Raw genomic sequence first — 15,805 nt, forward strand, 5'->3', positions numbered from 1 at the left:
TATAATTCAGGAGAACATGTTGGCCCCTAGCCCCCACCTCAACTCCTCAAACTTTTCAACAAGCAAAGTACACAAAGAATAACATTAAGCCTCTATGCTTTTAAATTCCACTCACACTGGATTAGTCAGCATATTCCTTCAGGCCCTTGCACACCTCCACTGCCACTCTCAAAGCACTCTCAAAGGAGTAAACTTACTTGTTCAACAGCTGTATTCCATCCCAGGGCATAAAAAAAGCCAAGGAGAATGGGGATGATGTCTTTGTTTTCACTATTACCCCAGCAGATAGCACAGTGACTAACAGAGCAAGTATGCAGTAATATTGAGAAAAACAATGCACAGCGGCAAGTATACTTATCAGTTTTATACTTCCTATTGCACCAGAATGACTGAGCATGAGATGTATACTAATCTAATACCAATCCCAATGTCACTGTCTTCAAATCAATAAAGACTATATTCCAAAAATAGACTAGTAAGGTATCCATCTAGCAAGTGAAGTAGAAACATAAAAGACCTTCACTCTAATTCTACGCTTACGGTGCCTGCTTCAAGACCATTTTACATATTTGATCCTATAAAACCATAACTTTTGGGTGTATCCAGCATTACATTTCCTTCAATGAAGTCCAAGGCAGGCTCAGGTCCTATAAAATTCCAATAATTTGTACTAGAGGACAGATCAAAGTAAAATACATGCTTTTGTTTAATTTTCCCCCTTGGTCTACTCATCTGTCAAATTTGTAACTAATTATAGGCAGAAATACTAAAACTTGTCAATTTTTTAGACAAATAACTGAAAACAGTTCAAAGCAATAAATTCAAACTCATCTATGTTATTCCGTCTTAGAATAAAACAGAGGAAGTGATTTAGTTAGAAAATCATAACCTTTGAGGCATGACTTGTGGTTAAACAAAAGTCCTTTTCATGAATGTATAGCATCAGCATATCCCTATAGAACTTACCTCTCTCAGTAAAAGAATGAAGGAGGCAAAGTAGAACACATACACCATTCCCACTAGCCAGTGCAGAAACATGGTAGTCCCTGGAGCTGACTGAAAGCTCAGTTCTCGATCTTTCAGAGTAGCATCAAACATTTCCTAAATCAAAACAGGTGAGCAAGAGTTGTAGCACCTACATTTGCCAAATTAACATCTCCACTTTCTAGGAAGTGAATACAAATTACTGTGCATATAGTTTTTGATGTTTTAGGACCTCAGTTCTCTTAATACCACTTTGTGGTGTCACAGAAAGATAAATGATATAAGGTTAAATACTATTTCAAAAATGTATGATACTTCAAAATTTTTAAATATAAGCAGCAAGACTGATAAACTAATTGCTAAGTAAAAACTTTACTAGTATACTACAGTAAAAGAACCATTTTTGGTTAACATTAATGCCTTCCTTTATTAGTTACAGATCTGCATTCATGACAAGTTTTAATGGTAAAGTACGGGAGAAAACATTATCTCAGAACCAAAGGTAGCTTTTCTTATAAAATATTTTTTGAAAAGTCATAAAATGATTATCACTGATAGCCATTAAAGATTATAATAGAAAATGAGCATCTTAGTTAAAACAAATGGTTAGGGTTGAATTTACTACTACAAAGACTGTCTTCTTATCAGACTGCTCTTTTTATGTATATAGTGTCTTGGCATTATCATAACATGTAAAAGAGTAAAATAAAATTTTCAGATTAGGAGAACGGTTCCAGTCAAACTATGATGACATCAAAAATCTGCACGAAGCCTCAAAAAAATCAGGTACTCAAGAAAAATCAGCCACAGGAAGACGCCACTGTGATACATTCTCAGAAAAAAAATAAGCAGATTATCAAATACTGGCTTTCCTTTAAAAGAAACCCATTCTAAATATGTCTTTTCTGAAGGCTTTAAATTATTCAATTGTATGATAATGAACGATAAACTCACCAGGGAACAGATATCGAGCCACCAGCCACAAATGAGAGGGAACACTCCAATTTCTACTACCACTAGCAAAGAGACCTTAAGCAAAAACAAAAGTCATCAATATCACCCAAATTGGGCTAAATCACTTCCAGGTTCAACTTATAACAAAAATTACCTTAACAACAATATAGCAGACTCCCAGTAAGCGACGAGACCTATGAAATTTAACAAGAGTTGCCAAGCCCTACAGCATCGAGTCAAGGAAAAACTGAGCATTGCATTTCAAGGTATTATAAAACACAATTATTTAGGCAACACTTATTATTACTTGGCAGACAGATTTAATTTATTTCATATTTTGTCTTCCGTTAGCCTCACTACAAATGCTTTTTACTAAGAGGATAAGGGGAGAGAAACAGTTTTGTCAATAACGGGAACAAGTCTTTAGCATGAATAATATCACGAAACAACCAAGTTGACTTGTTAAAGGATACATGACAAATTATCAGTGTTATTGCTAAAAGTATATACCCAACTATGGTTGTGATTAGGCCTTCAAAATGAGATGCTTGAACCTGGAATAAGATAAAAAATTAATTTTAATTGTACCACATGGCCTCCACCCCAATTTAACAATGTATTAAACAGTTCTAGTACACTAGAAGTGAACCATCTAGGCAATTTGCAACTAGAAAACAACCATAAAATCCCCTTTGAAAAGCAGATTCCCCCACTGACTGTTATGTATTATAAAAGGATAGGAAAAAAATTAAAGAATAACACGTTATTCAAGCAGATAAAATACATTAATTTTACAAAAATAAGGAAAAAGATGTAATGCAATAGTCTGCACTCTGCCCCACTGTGAGTGAACCTGCTGAAGGCTGAGCCCTAAAAGCAGCAGCACACCGCCCCGGCTGCCGCCCTGCCCAGGGCACCCCAGCCGTTTCATTTCCTACCACTGGAAGGAACTGCTTAAGTTTCCCTTGCTCTCCAAATCTGTCCCACTGTCAACTTACAGAACCAAGAGTTTGGACAGTGACAGATACTGCCCATCTTTTTGTTCCTATTCCAGAGGGCAAATGGCAATAGCTTGGAAAGTCAAAATTTATCAAAGAATTTACCCTAACTTTTCAGGTTCTTGCATTCAACGAGTGAGAATTCAGAGAGCTGGTATCAAACGCTGAAACACCTCTTTGCCCTTTCAGAACACTTCAAAGTGTGCTCTCTCAGGAGTCACATACACAAACTGACCAGAGTAGGCAGATAAGTCAGCTCTTCCTTAAAAAAGCTAAATCCTTCTGTACCCCCACCAAAACAGTCGTTGTCCTTCCAAATATGTATACATCCCTGACAATGATTAAATGTTAAAAATAAAGCAAATTCTTTAAAAACACTACAGCCCATCATTCCAAGATTGACTAACCTTTTTATTTTAATCAACTGATACACTGTTACTTATCTAAATTCACTAGGGCAAAAAGGGTGGGAAGGGCACAGAGCAGAGGTTTATTGGAATGGGTCATAAATCAGCCTGCAAGAAAATTTTCCCACAGAATGCCTCTAGCCAACTGAACAAGGAGGAGGATAGTGCATCATGGGATTTGAGAGCAAATCTTTCTTAGCTGGCAACATAACCTACTGTGTCTTGATATACCGTCAGTTTTTAAAGAAAAGAACAAAACAGTGCTAGATAACTATTCCTTTGTATAAGGCAGATTGAGAACTAAATTAACTCTTTATAACATTATTAATTACTAAACAAATATCAAATTTAGGGTGTTATCAATGAAAGTAAGTTTGTAAAAGAATTATACTCACATGTTCTTCAAATCCCAAACCAACAAGGGAGAAATGGCCAATGTGGTATGGGCAAAATGCTAAAAGAGAGGAAAAAACTCAATGGAAACTTCAAAATCAAAACAATGAACACTCCTAGTACCATCTCCCACTGAAAAGAACCAGGGCTTTTTAAAGAAATGGAACATTCCAGACCTGGAGATAAAAACATATATCCAGGGACATTCTCTATAACCAAAGAACAACAAAGTTATCACAGTCTAATAGCAAAGAACCCAGAAACCACTGTAAAGAGGGTCTCACAAGCCAAAAAAAGATACAAGCATCAAAAAATAATAACCCAAACCAATGGAAACACACTGAATACATAGAAATCCACAAGTTCATTACACTCAACAAGTGATAGGCCAAACAAAAACAAAAGGGGAAAAAAAGCAACATCACAGAAAACACTTTTATCACCAATGGAAGTAGTTAGTTTATCAATTCCTTACCCTGAAAACTGGTAAGTAAAGGGAAAGAACTGCTCACCTGTCCTGCTGCTTCTGAACAAACAAGTTCAGGTTAACTAAACGGCTCTAGCCAATAATATGTTCTTCTGATAGAAAAGCCAGCCAATAAATGTGAAAAATGACAATCTGAAAAGAACCATTTTGAAATGCCTAATAAAATAAATTATTTCAGGCAAGTATCATCAAGGGATAATAAAATCATTTGGTGAAATGTTGATGAAACACTAGATATTTGCATGGTACTAAAATCTCCTGCCCTGGCCAGTGTGACTCAGTTGGCTGGAATGTTGTCCTGTGGACCGAAAGGTCACAGGTTTAATGGCCAGTCAGGGCACATATCCAGGTTGCCTGGACAGGGCACGTACAAGAAGACAACCAACTGATGTTTCCTTTTCTCTCTCTCTCTCTCTCCCTCTCCCTCCCTCTCTCTCTCTCTCTCTCCCTCCCTCCCTCCCTCTCTGACCAGTGGAAAAAAAAAGTCCTTGAGTGAAGATTAAAAAACCTTTAAATAAGTAAGTCAAATGAGGCCAGCATTAAAAGAAAAAAAAATACCACCTCGACACATTACTTTCTGATGGTAAAGGAAAAAATGAAACATACTAATAAAGACTTCAAGGTGCTATCACCTGAATCACTAAGAAAGGTGAACAACCAGATATCATATATTGCCTGATATGTTGCATTACTAGGCAGAGCATATCAGAAAAGGATTTGTCCCAAACATATTGAACCTGAATCTAATCAGGCCCTTGGATACATAGAGTCAAGGTAGCAGACATCATCAAGAAGCATTTGGACAAATGTAGAACATGAGGCACTTACAGGACAGCTGACCTAAGTCTCTTCAATAAATCAATTTTGGGCAGTTATCAATGAAACCCCCTGGTTCCTTTCAGTGGGTTTCACTGAAAAACAGGGGCGGGAGAGCAGAAGAAAATTCTACATCAAAAGGATTAACAACCAAAAGTAATGTCTGGACCTTATCTGGATCCTCATTCAAACAAACCAACTATAAAATGACATTTAAGAAGACAATCTAGGAACTTTCAATATTTTGAATTACTAGGAATATTAAATTCTGGTGATTTTCTAAGATGATAATATGGTTAAATAAGAAAATATCCTTAAAATTTTCATTTTTTGAAAATTTTTAGTCTTTTTCTCATCTTTCCTATGTTAATAAAAATTTTAATTTGTTCTTAAAAATAAAATCCAATTATCTTTTACTTCTGCCAAAAAAAAAAGAACAGTATAGATTAGAGAAGTGGGGAAGGGCACTCAATCATTAAGAAAAAAGTCAGAGTGAATCTATAGGAATTTGTACGCCAGTTTTGATCAAGTAATCTAGACGTAGAAATTTTTTTATGGGTCTAAATCTATTGAGAATTTATTTACAAATTAGACATGTGTATTATTTTACTAATATATTGTATATATTATAAAGCACAAGAAATGTTTAAATGATAAGGAAAAAATACACAGAATTTTTCCAATTTTGTTCTCATACCCAACTCTGAGGATGACTCAAGAAGGTACCTGAGAAAGATGAACTTTTAAGTTTCATCTCTATTCATATATGTAAATATTAACTTGACCATCAATTATAACAATTAATTTCTCTCCTATTCCACACAACTACAGATAAGTATCCTGAAATTAAGGTCAGTTTCTCAGGATCATCCCTTCTACTAGGAGACAGCAGTGCTGTAAGGTGACATTTCCACAAAGTACATGACCACAAGAGTCAAAAACTGACAGAAGAAAACTGCATTAGAGCAACCCAAGTAGGAAAGAAACATGTGTGCTTAATCCCACTGACTGTGTTTACCTAAAAGGAGAAATACAGTATATTCCTAAAAAGAAGAAAGCTTTTTGTTTCATTTCAAGAGACCCTAAGTATAATGTATTTAAGTTTACTAAGACAGAGTTTTTCTTTACAGAAGCTTATATAAGCTCAGGAGATTGGATTAGAGAAATATTTACTTAGATGGTATTTCCTTTATATAAATAAGAATTATTATTTCTATAATTCAGGTTTTAAAGGGGACTTGTTCCTCCAAACATTAATTTAGCATTAAGCTTTTCTTGCAAGAGCAAACACATACAGGTCATTTTATCTCTCAAATAAAAGTTGGTCAAGATCAAAACAGTTTCACACTCTATATATTATTTTACATACAAAAAATAAATACAGAATAATCTGCAGATACATTTTCACCCCCATATGCAAGTGGAAACAACAAAGAATGAGCTTCCTGTTAATTTGCACCATCTTCTTTGCAAGACATGTTGTTTCAACAAGTTACCTGTAATTTTATTTTACTCTTTACCAATAATATTCAGAAATTAATTTCTGTCTCATCCTCAATCTACATGTTTAGTGTCTTTGTGACCACATGGCTTCCTTCCTGTTGAAGGCAACTGCTTTCTGGGTCACAACGTGGTCCACAATACGCTGGAATTCAGTGGAAGAGACTTTGGGAAACCTACCCCTCTCTCCTCGGTAGATCTGAGGAGTAACTCACATGGACTAAAGGAAGAAATTTCTCAAAGACCATCTCCATGGAGAGATCTGTAGTCGGAGGTCTCTCTAAGAGACACAAGTCATAGCACTGCCCAACAATATCCTGATTTTATCAGGCTCCACACCTTCCCTCCCTTCAGGAACGCAGGAATTGACTTATATGGTCTTGAGTTAACTTGATTCAGTTTACCTTTCCCAAAGCAGAAAAATCTGTCAACTACATTTCCTCAACCCTACCTTCCTTTCTCTCACTGCTCCCAATGGGAAGGACTCGTGTGTGTCATTACAGAATCCTCCCACCTGTAGTTATGAAAGTATCTGGAAGTGAGTTTGCATTTACTAGCATCTAGGTCTAAGGGAAATTCACACTTAGGGAAGGGCCACTGTCTTCCCTCAAGCCTACACCTGCCTCTGGTGACAGCTCCCAAGACAGGGTCTCTGGTAAGGCTTTGGTGAAGATTTTTAAAGACAGCAACAAGATCTTCTGCCACAGGGAAGAGCACACAGATCATCAGCACAAAATCAATTCCAGAGGAGGAATACTGTATATTCTCAAGTCAGCCAAATCAGCTTCTACAAAGAGACTGAAATCCCCAACAGAAGCAGAGATGGGGGGTAACTACAGGTTACTAAAGTCAATGTTGCTCAGGAAAGAAAGTATCTGTACAGGATTCCTATACAGGATACTATCTAAAACTGTTTTATATATTCCTGTTTAAAAACAAAACAAAAATCTATACAAGAAGACTCCTAAAAACTAAATGATCATAATACAATAAACAAAAGCATAAACACCACTTACCAAAAACAAGAATGAACAGTGTATTTAAAGACACCACCCAGAAGACATGTTCCTAAAGGAAGAGAACATAAATAAAACATATTCAATTCTTATTTGATATATGTTTAGACTACTCTACTTACTCAATTAGAAAACTGAAATTTTTACCCTGTAATTGAGACTTCATTCCAAAAAGTATGTGCAACTTTTTCATTAGCTAGCTCATAAAAATAAACCTAATAAAACTCAAAGTTCATAATGTTACATGTAGGAAAAAAATAAAAGAAATTCATCCATAAACATTTCATCTTCAGAAATTAATAATCCACCACAAACTACACAGATTCTCATAAATAACTGCCAGACTACATTAAGTAAAATGACACTGAAAAATTCCTAATGAAGAAAAATCTGAAAACCATAATAAATTCCCAACAACGTATTAATGTGAAAATGCGCAGTGCTTCTTTCAGTATCTATTTTGTTCTCACGACCTCTGCAAGGTCACTTTTTCTTCTCTGGTCCCTTTTGTCCCTATGGTGTCCTGGCTTTCTTTGTTCATGCTTTAGAATACTCATTGATCCACTTTCACAGTTTTGTATTATCACCTCCAAGATGACGGCTATCATCTATTCCTCCAGCTATGTCACATATACTTTAATCACATACCATGCTGACACTACAAAGTCCAAGCCCATTTGTCTAGGCCCACCATCTCCTGCCCCAGTGAGTTAATGATCCTTTCAAAGGGGCAACATTGTAAGATTTTCTTTTTAGAAAGATTATTCAGATCAAGTCCCCAATCTGCTACAAATCCAAGTGGCAAGAAGGGTGGGTCGTCTAAAAGATGACTGCTATATTCTTACCAGGACAGCTCATATCACTTGAGTATTTTCAGCTTCTCCGCCTTAAGAGCTCCCAAACTGTCATTATCCCCAACATCTTTTGTGCCTCAACTTCTAAGTTATCTTCTCTAAAAATTTCCTACTGACAAACTACACTAAGAAATACCTAACCAAGCCCTCTTTCTGTTTTTCTTATGTCCTATACACCTCTTCTGTCACTGAGTCATTAACATAAAGTACCTCTAAATTTTCTTGTTCATATGTTCATTTCTTTCTACTAAACTACGAAGCATCTTTGAAAACAGGGTCCTATTTCATTCATGTCTGAATCTCCCAGTAACTATCACAATAGCTGGTACACGGTAGATTCTAAAAATATTTTTCCATGAATGAAGTCACCCTGTAAATGTTTTTTCCTAAAAATTAGAACGGGCTTGAATCAACACTACTGTCTCAATGATTTCTGTCACTCATCCATGAGGGACTGACCAGGTAAGAGATATAAATGAGTAGGTAGCCAAATAATACCTTATATACTGACTGTTCAAACTTTGAATAGGAGCTAATTAACATCACATTCTCACTCGTCTATGAATTATCACCAGGTACATCCTTCAGTACAACTACTAACCTCAATTCCCTATTCTGGCTCCCACCTGGAGCCAGACTGGGAAGGAAGCCAACATTGTGGACAGCAAAGGGGACAGAACTTATCTGGGTCTTTAATGACACTATTGGGCCTCTGGATCAAGCTCTCCTCAAGGCCATCCTTCTTCTGGACTTATGTTATGGTTTTGGTTGCTGGGGACTCTCCTACCTGCAGCCAAAGTCATCTTGATACCCAAAGCCATTCAAAATCCCAAATGGCAAGTGATTTTGTATTACAGAATCTTCAAAAATATCATTTCTCTGTTAAAGAACAGGTTTGTTAAAGAACTGTTCCTCACCTTTGAGTTGTACTCATTACCAACAACGTAAAGATGGGAAGGATTCAGCAAGAAGTGAAAACTTATAATAAGTTGTCTCCCTGTGAACATTGCAAAACTGCTGTTTTCACCAGTTTGGGCATTTAAACATCACAGGGCAGAATTTTAAAAGACCAAGTTCTTAGCTACTATTCATTTTCTTTTCCAAAAATCAAGTATTTAATAATTTTCTTTTAAATAGTATTACCTTTATGCTTTACCAATATTTTCAGTGCATGTAACAAACTTACTCCAAGGTGTCAAGTAATCAAAAATTAAAGGGTATTTTGATCTTTCATATAAAAAGCCAACATATATTACAAATTTGAAGGACTAATTTGAACACTGAATCACTAACACAAATAATTAAGTCACAATTCTATTATTTAAAAATATTAGCTTTACTTACTAGAAAAACTAGTGATCCATCAAGTCCTAGCATCTAAAATGAATAACAACATGCATTAATTCAAGATAAAACAGGATTTTTTTCTATTTATCAAAAAGGCTCATTTTCTTTTCCGTATCTTTAAATGTTATCTTTTCCCACTACTTTCTAATATAGCCTATCATTTTCAGAGAGTAAAAAACCCCTGTTTATGGGAGTTTTATACAGGGTCTGGCAAAAGTAAGGCCTACTTGAATGTGGTTGGTAGAGTAATGATATGGGTGTAATATTTATAGTTTTCAAAATTATAAATATTATAGTTATAATTTGAAATTTCACCTAAAATGTCATGACATCCTTGAGCATGATATTGTTATATTTCAGAATTACGAGCTTATGATTTTGTAATAAAAAGGGGGCATTATTTGTGCCAGGCCCTGTATTTTGGGTTTCCTTTTAATCCAAATCATGATTTTCAAGTCAAAAAAATTCCATCTTGGGTTTCATTCTTACATTAGTTATGGAGCCAGTCAAGATTTCATGATACAACTCTATATTGTCAACTGAAGCATCAGAATAATACTTAAAGCTGTTACTTCATTTTCCCTAAGTAGAACATTCCTTACGTAGAACAAGGTTTATTTTAAACACCAGAAGACAGAAAAACACATTATCAGTAGATCTGTATCATGTTTTTAGTATTTTCAACAGAAACAAAACATTTAATTTTCTCTAGAAATTGAAAGTTCTATTAAAGTTTTCATCAAATGTAACTACAAAATTAGTGTATACATGTAAATACCCCCAACTTTAAAATAAACTTTAGAATAAAACACTGATGCTTGATGGAAAGCAGTCTTACTCTTTCCCATGTAAGCTCTTCTGCAGCTCGGTCCCATTCTAAAGCATTCCAGTTCATGTCATCTGGAAATAAAATTGCAATTTAAAAGATTACTGATGGACTGTGAACTATAAATAATAAAATGCAGCCTCTTAATTGTGTTGTATGCTGTTGTTGAGAAGCTAAAAACTGCATTTAAAATTTTTCCCATATTAGTATTTACTTGTTAGGCAATAAATAAAAATACATATACATAAATACAACATATAAGATAAATAAGGTGATTTTAGTATGTGGTATAAGTACTAGAAAGGAAATAAATAGGGTTATGTGAAAGAGGAATTTTGAAAGGAATACATGAAGAGCTCTCAATCAGGAATGACTCAAGGATTTGAGAAAAGGAAGCCAGGGGGCTAGAATTCTCTGGGTGAGGAAAAAGCAGAAGATATAGTATGAAAGTCAGATATGGATTAAATCACACAAAAGGAATGTGAAGCCTGAATTTTATTTTGTTCTTTAGTATCTTGGAAAAACGACTGAAGATTTTTAAACCACAGGAGAGCAATCCAAATTCTATGTGGAGCAAGAATGGAAGAAGGAAGACCAGTCAGGAGCTAATGCATGAGACTGAGATAGAAATGGTGGGCAGCACTATAGTAGCAGTAGTCTGCATTCTTGGTTTTTGAACAGATTCTTGCCTCTCCTTGGCAAAGGCACTATTACACAACTCACTTTTCATCCTTCGCAGCTCAAATAATGCTTACTCTGAGCTTCTGGGGCATCTTGTTTAAATAAGTCTCTCCCCAATAGCATCCTCAGAGCAACGTGCACAATGTTTATCACAATGTGTAATAATAAATTTGCTTATGTGGGTATTCTTCACTAGACCAGAAACTCCACAAAGGCAGGACCCTGGTGTTTGAGTACCTGGCATATAGGAACACTCAGGTAGTAGCAATATCAAGGGGGCCCAGAGACAGTGCAGTGCTTGACAGGAAAACTCTGGGCAGAAATAGGAAAAAGGAGACGCTGACATACTAACAGGTGACTGAGGGGCCTTGTCTCAAATCTTCTTTTACATGGTAGAGTTACACTGCTAGAAAAGGAGAAACTGGGTTTCTTTGGATGGTATCTGGCCTACAGTGTACACTTCCAGAATTCTTCAAAATACTGACTCAATAGAAAGGTAAAAGAGTAAGATAAATCTGTTATCAAATTTCTTTTTAAAAAAACTATGATTGATATCAACCTAAAGATGATTTCTTCCTATCTATCCTACACAAGTCCTGCTGAAGATTTTCAAACACAAAATGTGCCCTGCTTCAGAGAAAAAAAAAGTATATCTATATACACAAGTTTGCCAAAATAAAGTAAAAACAGGTTAGGACAGAATTTTAAACCCATTAAATTTTGAAAACTCCAATCCTTCTCCCCATGGCAGTTTGGGAATGGACTCATGGTGGAGAAGGAGGGGTAAGACCAAGTCAGCAGCCATTACCCTGGGCCCCATTGTTGGCTTCCGCTGCATCTTCCCCGCCTGCCTCATCTTCTTCCTCATTCTCTTCCTCCTCCTCCTCCGCCTGATCATCCTGAGCATCTGGGTTTTCCCCCACCACCGCATTCTCTGCTGGTGGGTTGGCAGGCTGGTCAGGGGCAACATTTTCAGCACCATTTCCTCCTGCTGGAGCCTAAAATGACAGAAGAGCCCAGGTATTCGACTAATCTGTCTCAGTTTTGCTTTATTTCCAAATCAAGCTCTTCCTTCTAAAAAAATCAAACTAGTAAACAAACACAAACTAATAAAATTCCAAACAAAAACACCTCTCCAAGTCATTTTTCCTAAATGTTTATTATTTTGGATCAACTTGGTATATAAGGACATAAACTCACTTTATAGTGTATATATTCGTTCAATATAATTTAGGGATTACCATTTCATAAAGCATTACAAACCATGAGTTAACAATCTGACCATTCTGAATATATCATTCCATATACAATATTTCTTTAAAAGACCTATCTTTAATGACCACCTCAGGGATAAAAGTATATTTATTTATGGATCTATTTGTTTATTTATACACATAAAGATATAAAACTTCATCCTCAGTTAACAGTTAAACACTTGAGGAAAACATCACTCTGTCCATATAGACTTGACCAATTTCCATATGCATCTCCCTCTGGCTCTTCCTGAGTGAAGCTATTCTACCAAACAAAAATATAGTTGTAATTAATTAAGACACTCAACTCCCATAGAGTTAATGAAGATTAAAAAGGAACTACATTAAATGCTTCAAAATATGAGATACAATAATAAAAGTATTAATGCTAGGTAAGAACAGTATCCTTTCATTGTAGCCCCATTTTTTATACATATAGTTTTCAAAGGAGAAGCTGCACACTTACATAATTCTGTAGAGAAAACAATATGGCAGACTTTGATGAAATCAATGTACACACTGACAAAAGCAGGTCATATGAAAAATTAAGTTGTAATTCTGATTCTGAGTGTCTTATAGTCTGTTTTTTCATAACATAATTTTATGAAGTATGGACTGTTTTCATATGTAAGTAGCTAACTCTTTGACATTTTCAGCTCCATAATTTTTCAGCAAGAAAAATACTAAAAATAATTTATGTTCTCCTCTTCTTAATGCTTCTAGCAAATGCTCTAGCATCTAAGCATGTCAACTCTCATAAATAAAAAGGAGACCTGGCTGGTGTGGCTCAGTGGATTCAGTGCCAGCCTACAAGCCAAAAGGTTGCTGGCTGGATACCTAGTCAGGACACATGCCTGGGTTGTGGGCCAGGTCCCCGGTTGGGAGTGTGCAAGAGACAACCAATCAATGTATCTCTCACACATCTATGTTTCTCTTCTTCTCTTTCTCCCTTCCTTCTCCTCTCTCTAAAAATAAATAAATAAATAAATTCAAAAAGAGAAAGTAAAACTGCACACCACTGTTATAGTGTTCCAACTGGTAATGTTCCAGCTGGGAGTAACAAAGACAAGGAATTTTACAAACAAAGAAACTGATGAACAAAGAGAGTAAATTGCCTCCTTAATGTTATACAGCATATCAGACACATGTGTAAGAAGTTTGTGTCTTAACTTCCAGGCCAGCACAAAACAGTTACACCAGGCAAAGGCAATGAAAGAGTACTTTAATATACCCCTAACACTGCTTCCAATCCTGCTAAAAAATTACGAGGCCAAATCGCAGCAGCTTCCTTTTGATTTTTTTTTTCACATCTCCTGTAATCTTCTCACAAACCTTTTCACTATTCTGCTTTACAATAAGAGACATGGGAGTCAATGACTGCGATCTTCGAGGATGATAATTCTCATACCTTGCCCCAATAAAATGAGTTCAAGGGTGGGGGGAGTTACCTCATTTTGGTGGTGTCCAGCAGCATTGAAGGGCGGAGCAGCGTGCTCCAACCAAATCGGTGCTCCCCCATGGACGATCTGCTCTCGCAGCCACACCAGGCTGATGAATGCACATAATGTGCATGTCACCACAAAACAACCCTGCAAACAATCTGCCAATAAATTGTCCCTAGTAAAAAAAATAGTAATAATTATATGAAATTACTCCAAAGAACACCTAAGAAAACCGAAGAAACCAAAGTAACATTTCATTTTACACTAAAATCTCACAGACAGATAAAACAAAAAACACAATTTTTGGGGTGAAAGTCAGTTTCTCAAAAAACTTTTATTTTTGAGGATGATGAAAATCAATCTATCTTACAAGCCTGCCGACTGTACTTATTTATATATATTTTTAGTATATGTGTTTATATTATAATGGGCAAAGAATATTAGAACTACACAGAAATGAGCTATCCATTGCCTTTGTTTGAAAATGGCTTAGAAACAGGAAGGTGGCAAGCAAAAACCCAAAAGCAGCCAAAACTAGACAAAGACCAAGAATGTATGTAATTTACTAAAGATTAATGGCTTCTCAACCCTAAGAATTTCCCTGTCCTTATTTTATACATAAATTTAACAAATGTGGTTAGCTAATACCTGAGCCTACACAAATGAAGAAAATCAGCAAATCAGAAAAATGGAAAAGCACCTCCAGAAAGGCCTAATGACAACATAAAGAAAGGAGGCTGGAAACTGTTCAGTATGCACATGTTAAGACATAGAAGTCTGTAACACACTTCAGAAATCTGTCACTTAGAAAGCAGATTCAATTTAATTCTGATGTTAACTGCCACGTACACCAAAAGTACACAGGGTCCGGCAGAAGTGACACTTGCTTGAGTGTGGTTGTTTGGGTAGTATTATGGGTATAATAATTTATAGTTTTAATTTGAACATTTCATCTTAAGTGTCACATGGCATGCCTGAATGTGATAGTTATGTTACAGAATTACATGCCTATGGTTTTGTAATAAAAGATTTTGTAATAAAAAAAGACGTTATTTGTGCCAGACTCTTTATTACAATAGTTCCTCAACAAACTCAGACATACAAAGTATGATTCCCTTATAATCATACATGAAAATATATGGAGTATTATGATATTGAAGAGCTCTTTGTTCTTTTCCTCTCTGCAAGGGTTTATCCCTCCCTAGTCTATGCCTGAATTCAGAATAATTCCAGAATGACTCAAGAATCCTGGCAGCCTTTGGAAATCCACTGTCATAAAGGAAGGGCTTTTTGCCTCTACGGAAAACCTAAGGGAGGATCAATTTGGGAGACCTTGGAGTAGCAACTCCAAACTAAACTGATGTGGCCATTATTATCTGAAATATACCCTGATCAAAATAGGAATCTTAACTATTCCCTTTCTGAAGAGCCCTTCAAACCATTAAAACTTTGATAGGTTGGACTAAACTACCCCCTTCTCTACTCCTTCCCTGTCCTCACCAGTAACAACTGCTCGTAGTTTTAAGTGACAAACTTTGTAGGTCCTTTTCCCTCAAGCCTTGAGTCTGGGCTGGTTTTGTGAATTGCCTGGACAAAAGATGATGTTACCCATGATTAAGAGCCTAGAAGAGAACTTGCTAACTTCCACTCTCACCCTTTTTAGAAAGCTGCCCTGAGACACAATGTAAAAAAGCCCTGCTAGCCTTCTGGATGATGAGAGACTACATGAAAGAACCAAGACACCCAGCTGGGGCCATCTTAGACCATCCAACCTTAGTTAAACACATGAGTAACCGAGGCAAACCCTCGGCTGAATTGGTCAGCTGAGCCCAGCCCCATTTACTGAC

At 36.1% G+C, this 15,805-nt stretch overlaps 1 protein-coding gene across 1 annotated transcript in view; it reads right to left on the reverse strand.

Moving 5' to 3' along the window:
• Positions 1 to 15,805, reverse strand: part of MARCHF6 (membrane associated ring-CH-type finger 6) — a 67,886-nt gene that overhangs the window by 26,499 nt on the left and 25,582 nt on the right. Inside the window, exons 6-15 of the mRNA XM_054578331.1 lie at positions 13,965 to 14,133; positions 12,072 to 12,261; positions 10,595 to 10,656; positions 9,754 to 9,786; positions 7,556 to 7,607; positions 3,739 to 3,797; positions 2,412 to 2,492; positions 2,093 to 2,161; positions 1,939 to 2,013; positions 967 to 1,101 (exon numbers count right to left, since the gene is read on the reverse strand). Of these exons, the coding sequence (XP_054434306.1) occupies positions 967 to 1,101; positions 1,939 to 2,013; positions 2,093 to 2,161; positions 2,412 to 2,492; positions 3,739 to 3,797; positions 7,556 to 7,607; positions 9,754 to 9,786; positions 10,595 to 10,656; positions 12,072 to 12,261; positions 13,965 to 14,133 (925 nt within the window). The remainder of the gene's footprint in view (positions 1 to 966; positions 1,102 to 1,938; positions 2,014 to 2,092; positions 2,162 to 2,411; positions 2,493 to 3,738; positions 3,798 to 7,555; positions 7,608 to 9,753; positions 9,787 to 10,594; positions 10,657 to 12,071; positions 12,262 to 13,964; positions 14,134 to 15,805) is intronic.

Source organism: Pteronotus mesoamericanus, unplaced genomic scaffold (assembly GCF_021234165.1).
Source record: "Pteronotus mesoamericanus isolate MK-2021 breed Mesoamerican mustached bat unplaced genomic scaffold, CSHL_Meso_final contig_50, whole genome shotgun sequence".
In the NCBI taxonomy this organism is placed as follows: domain Eukaryota; kingdom Metazoa; phylum Chordata; class Mammalia; order Chiroptera; family Mormoopidae; genus Pteronotus; species Pteronotus mesoamericanus.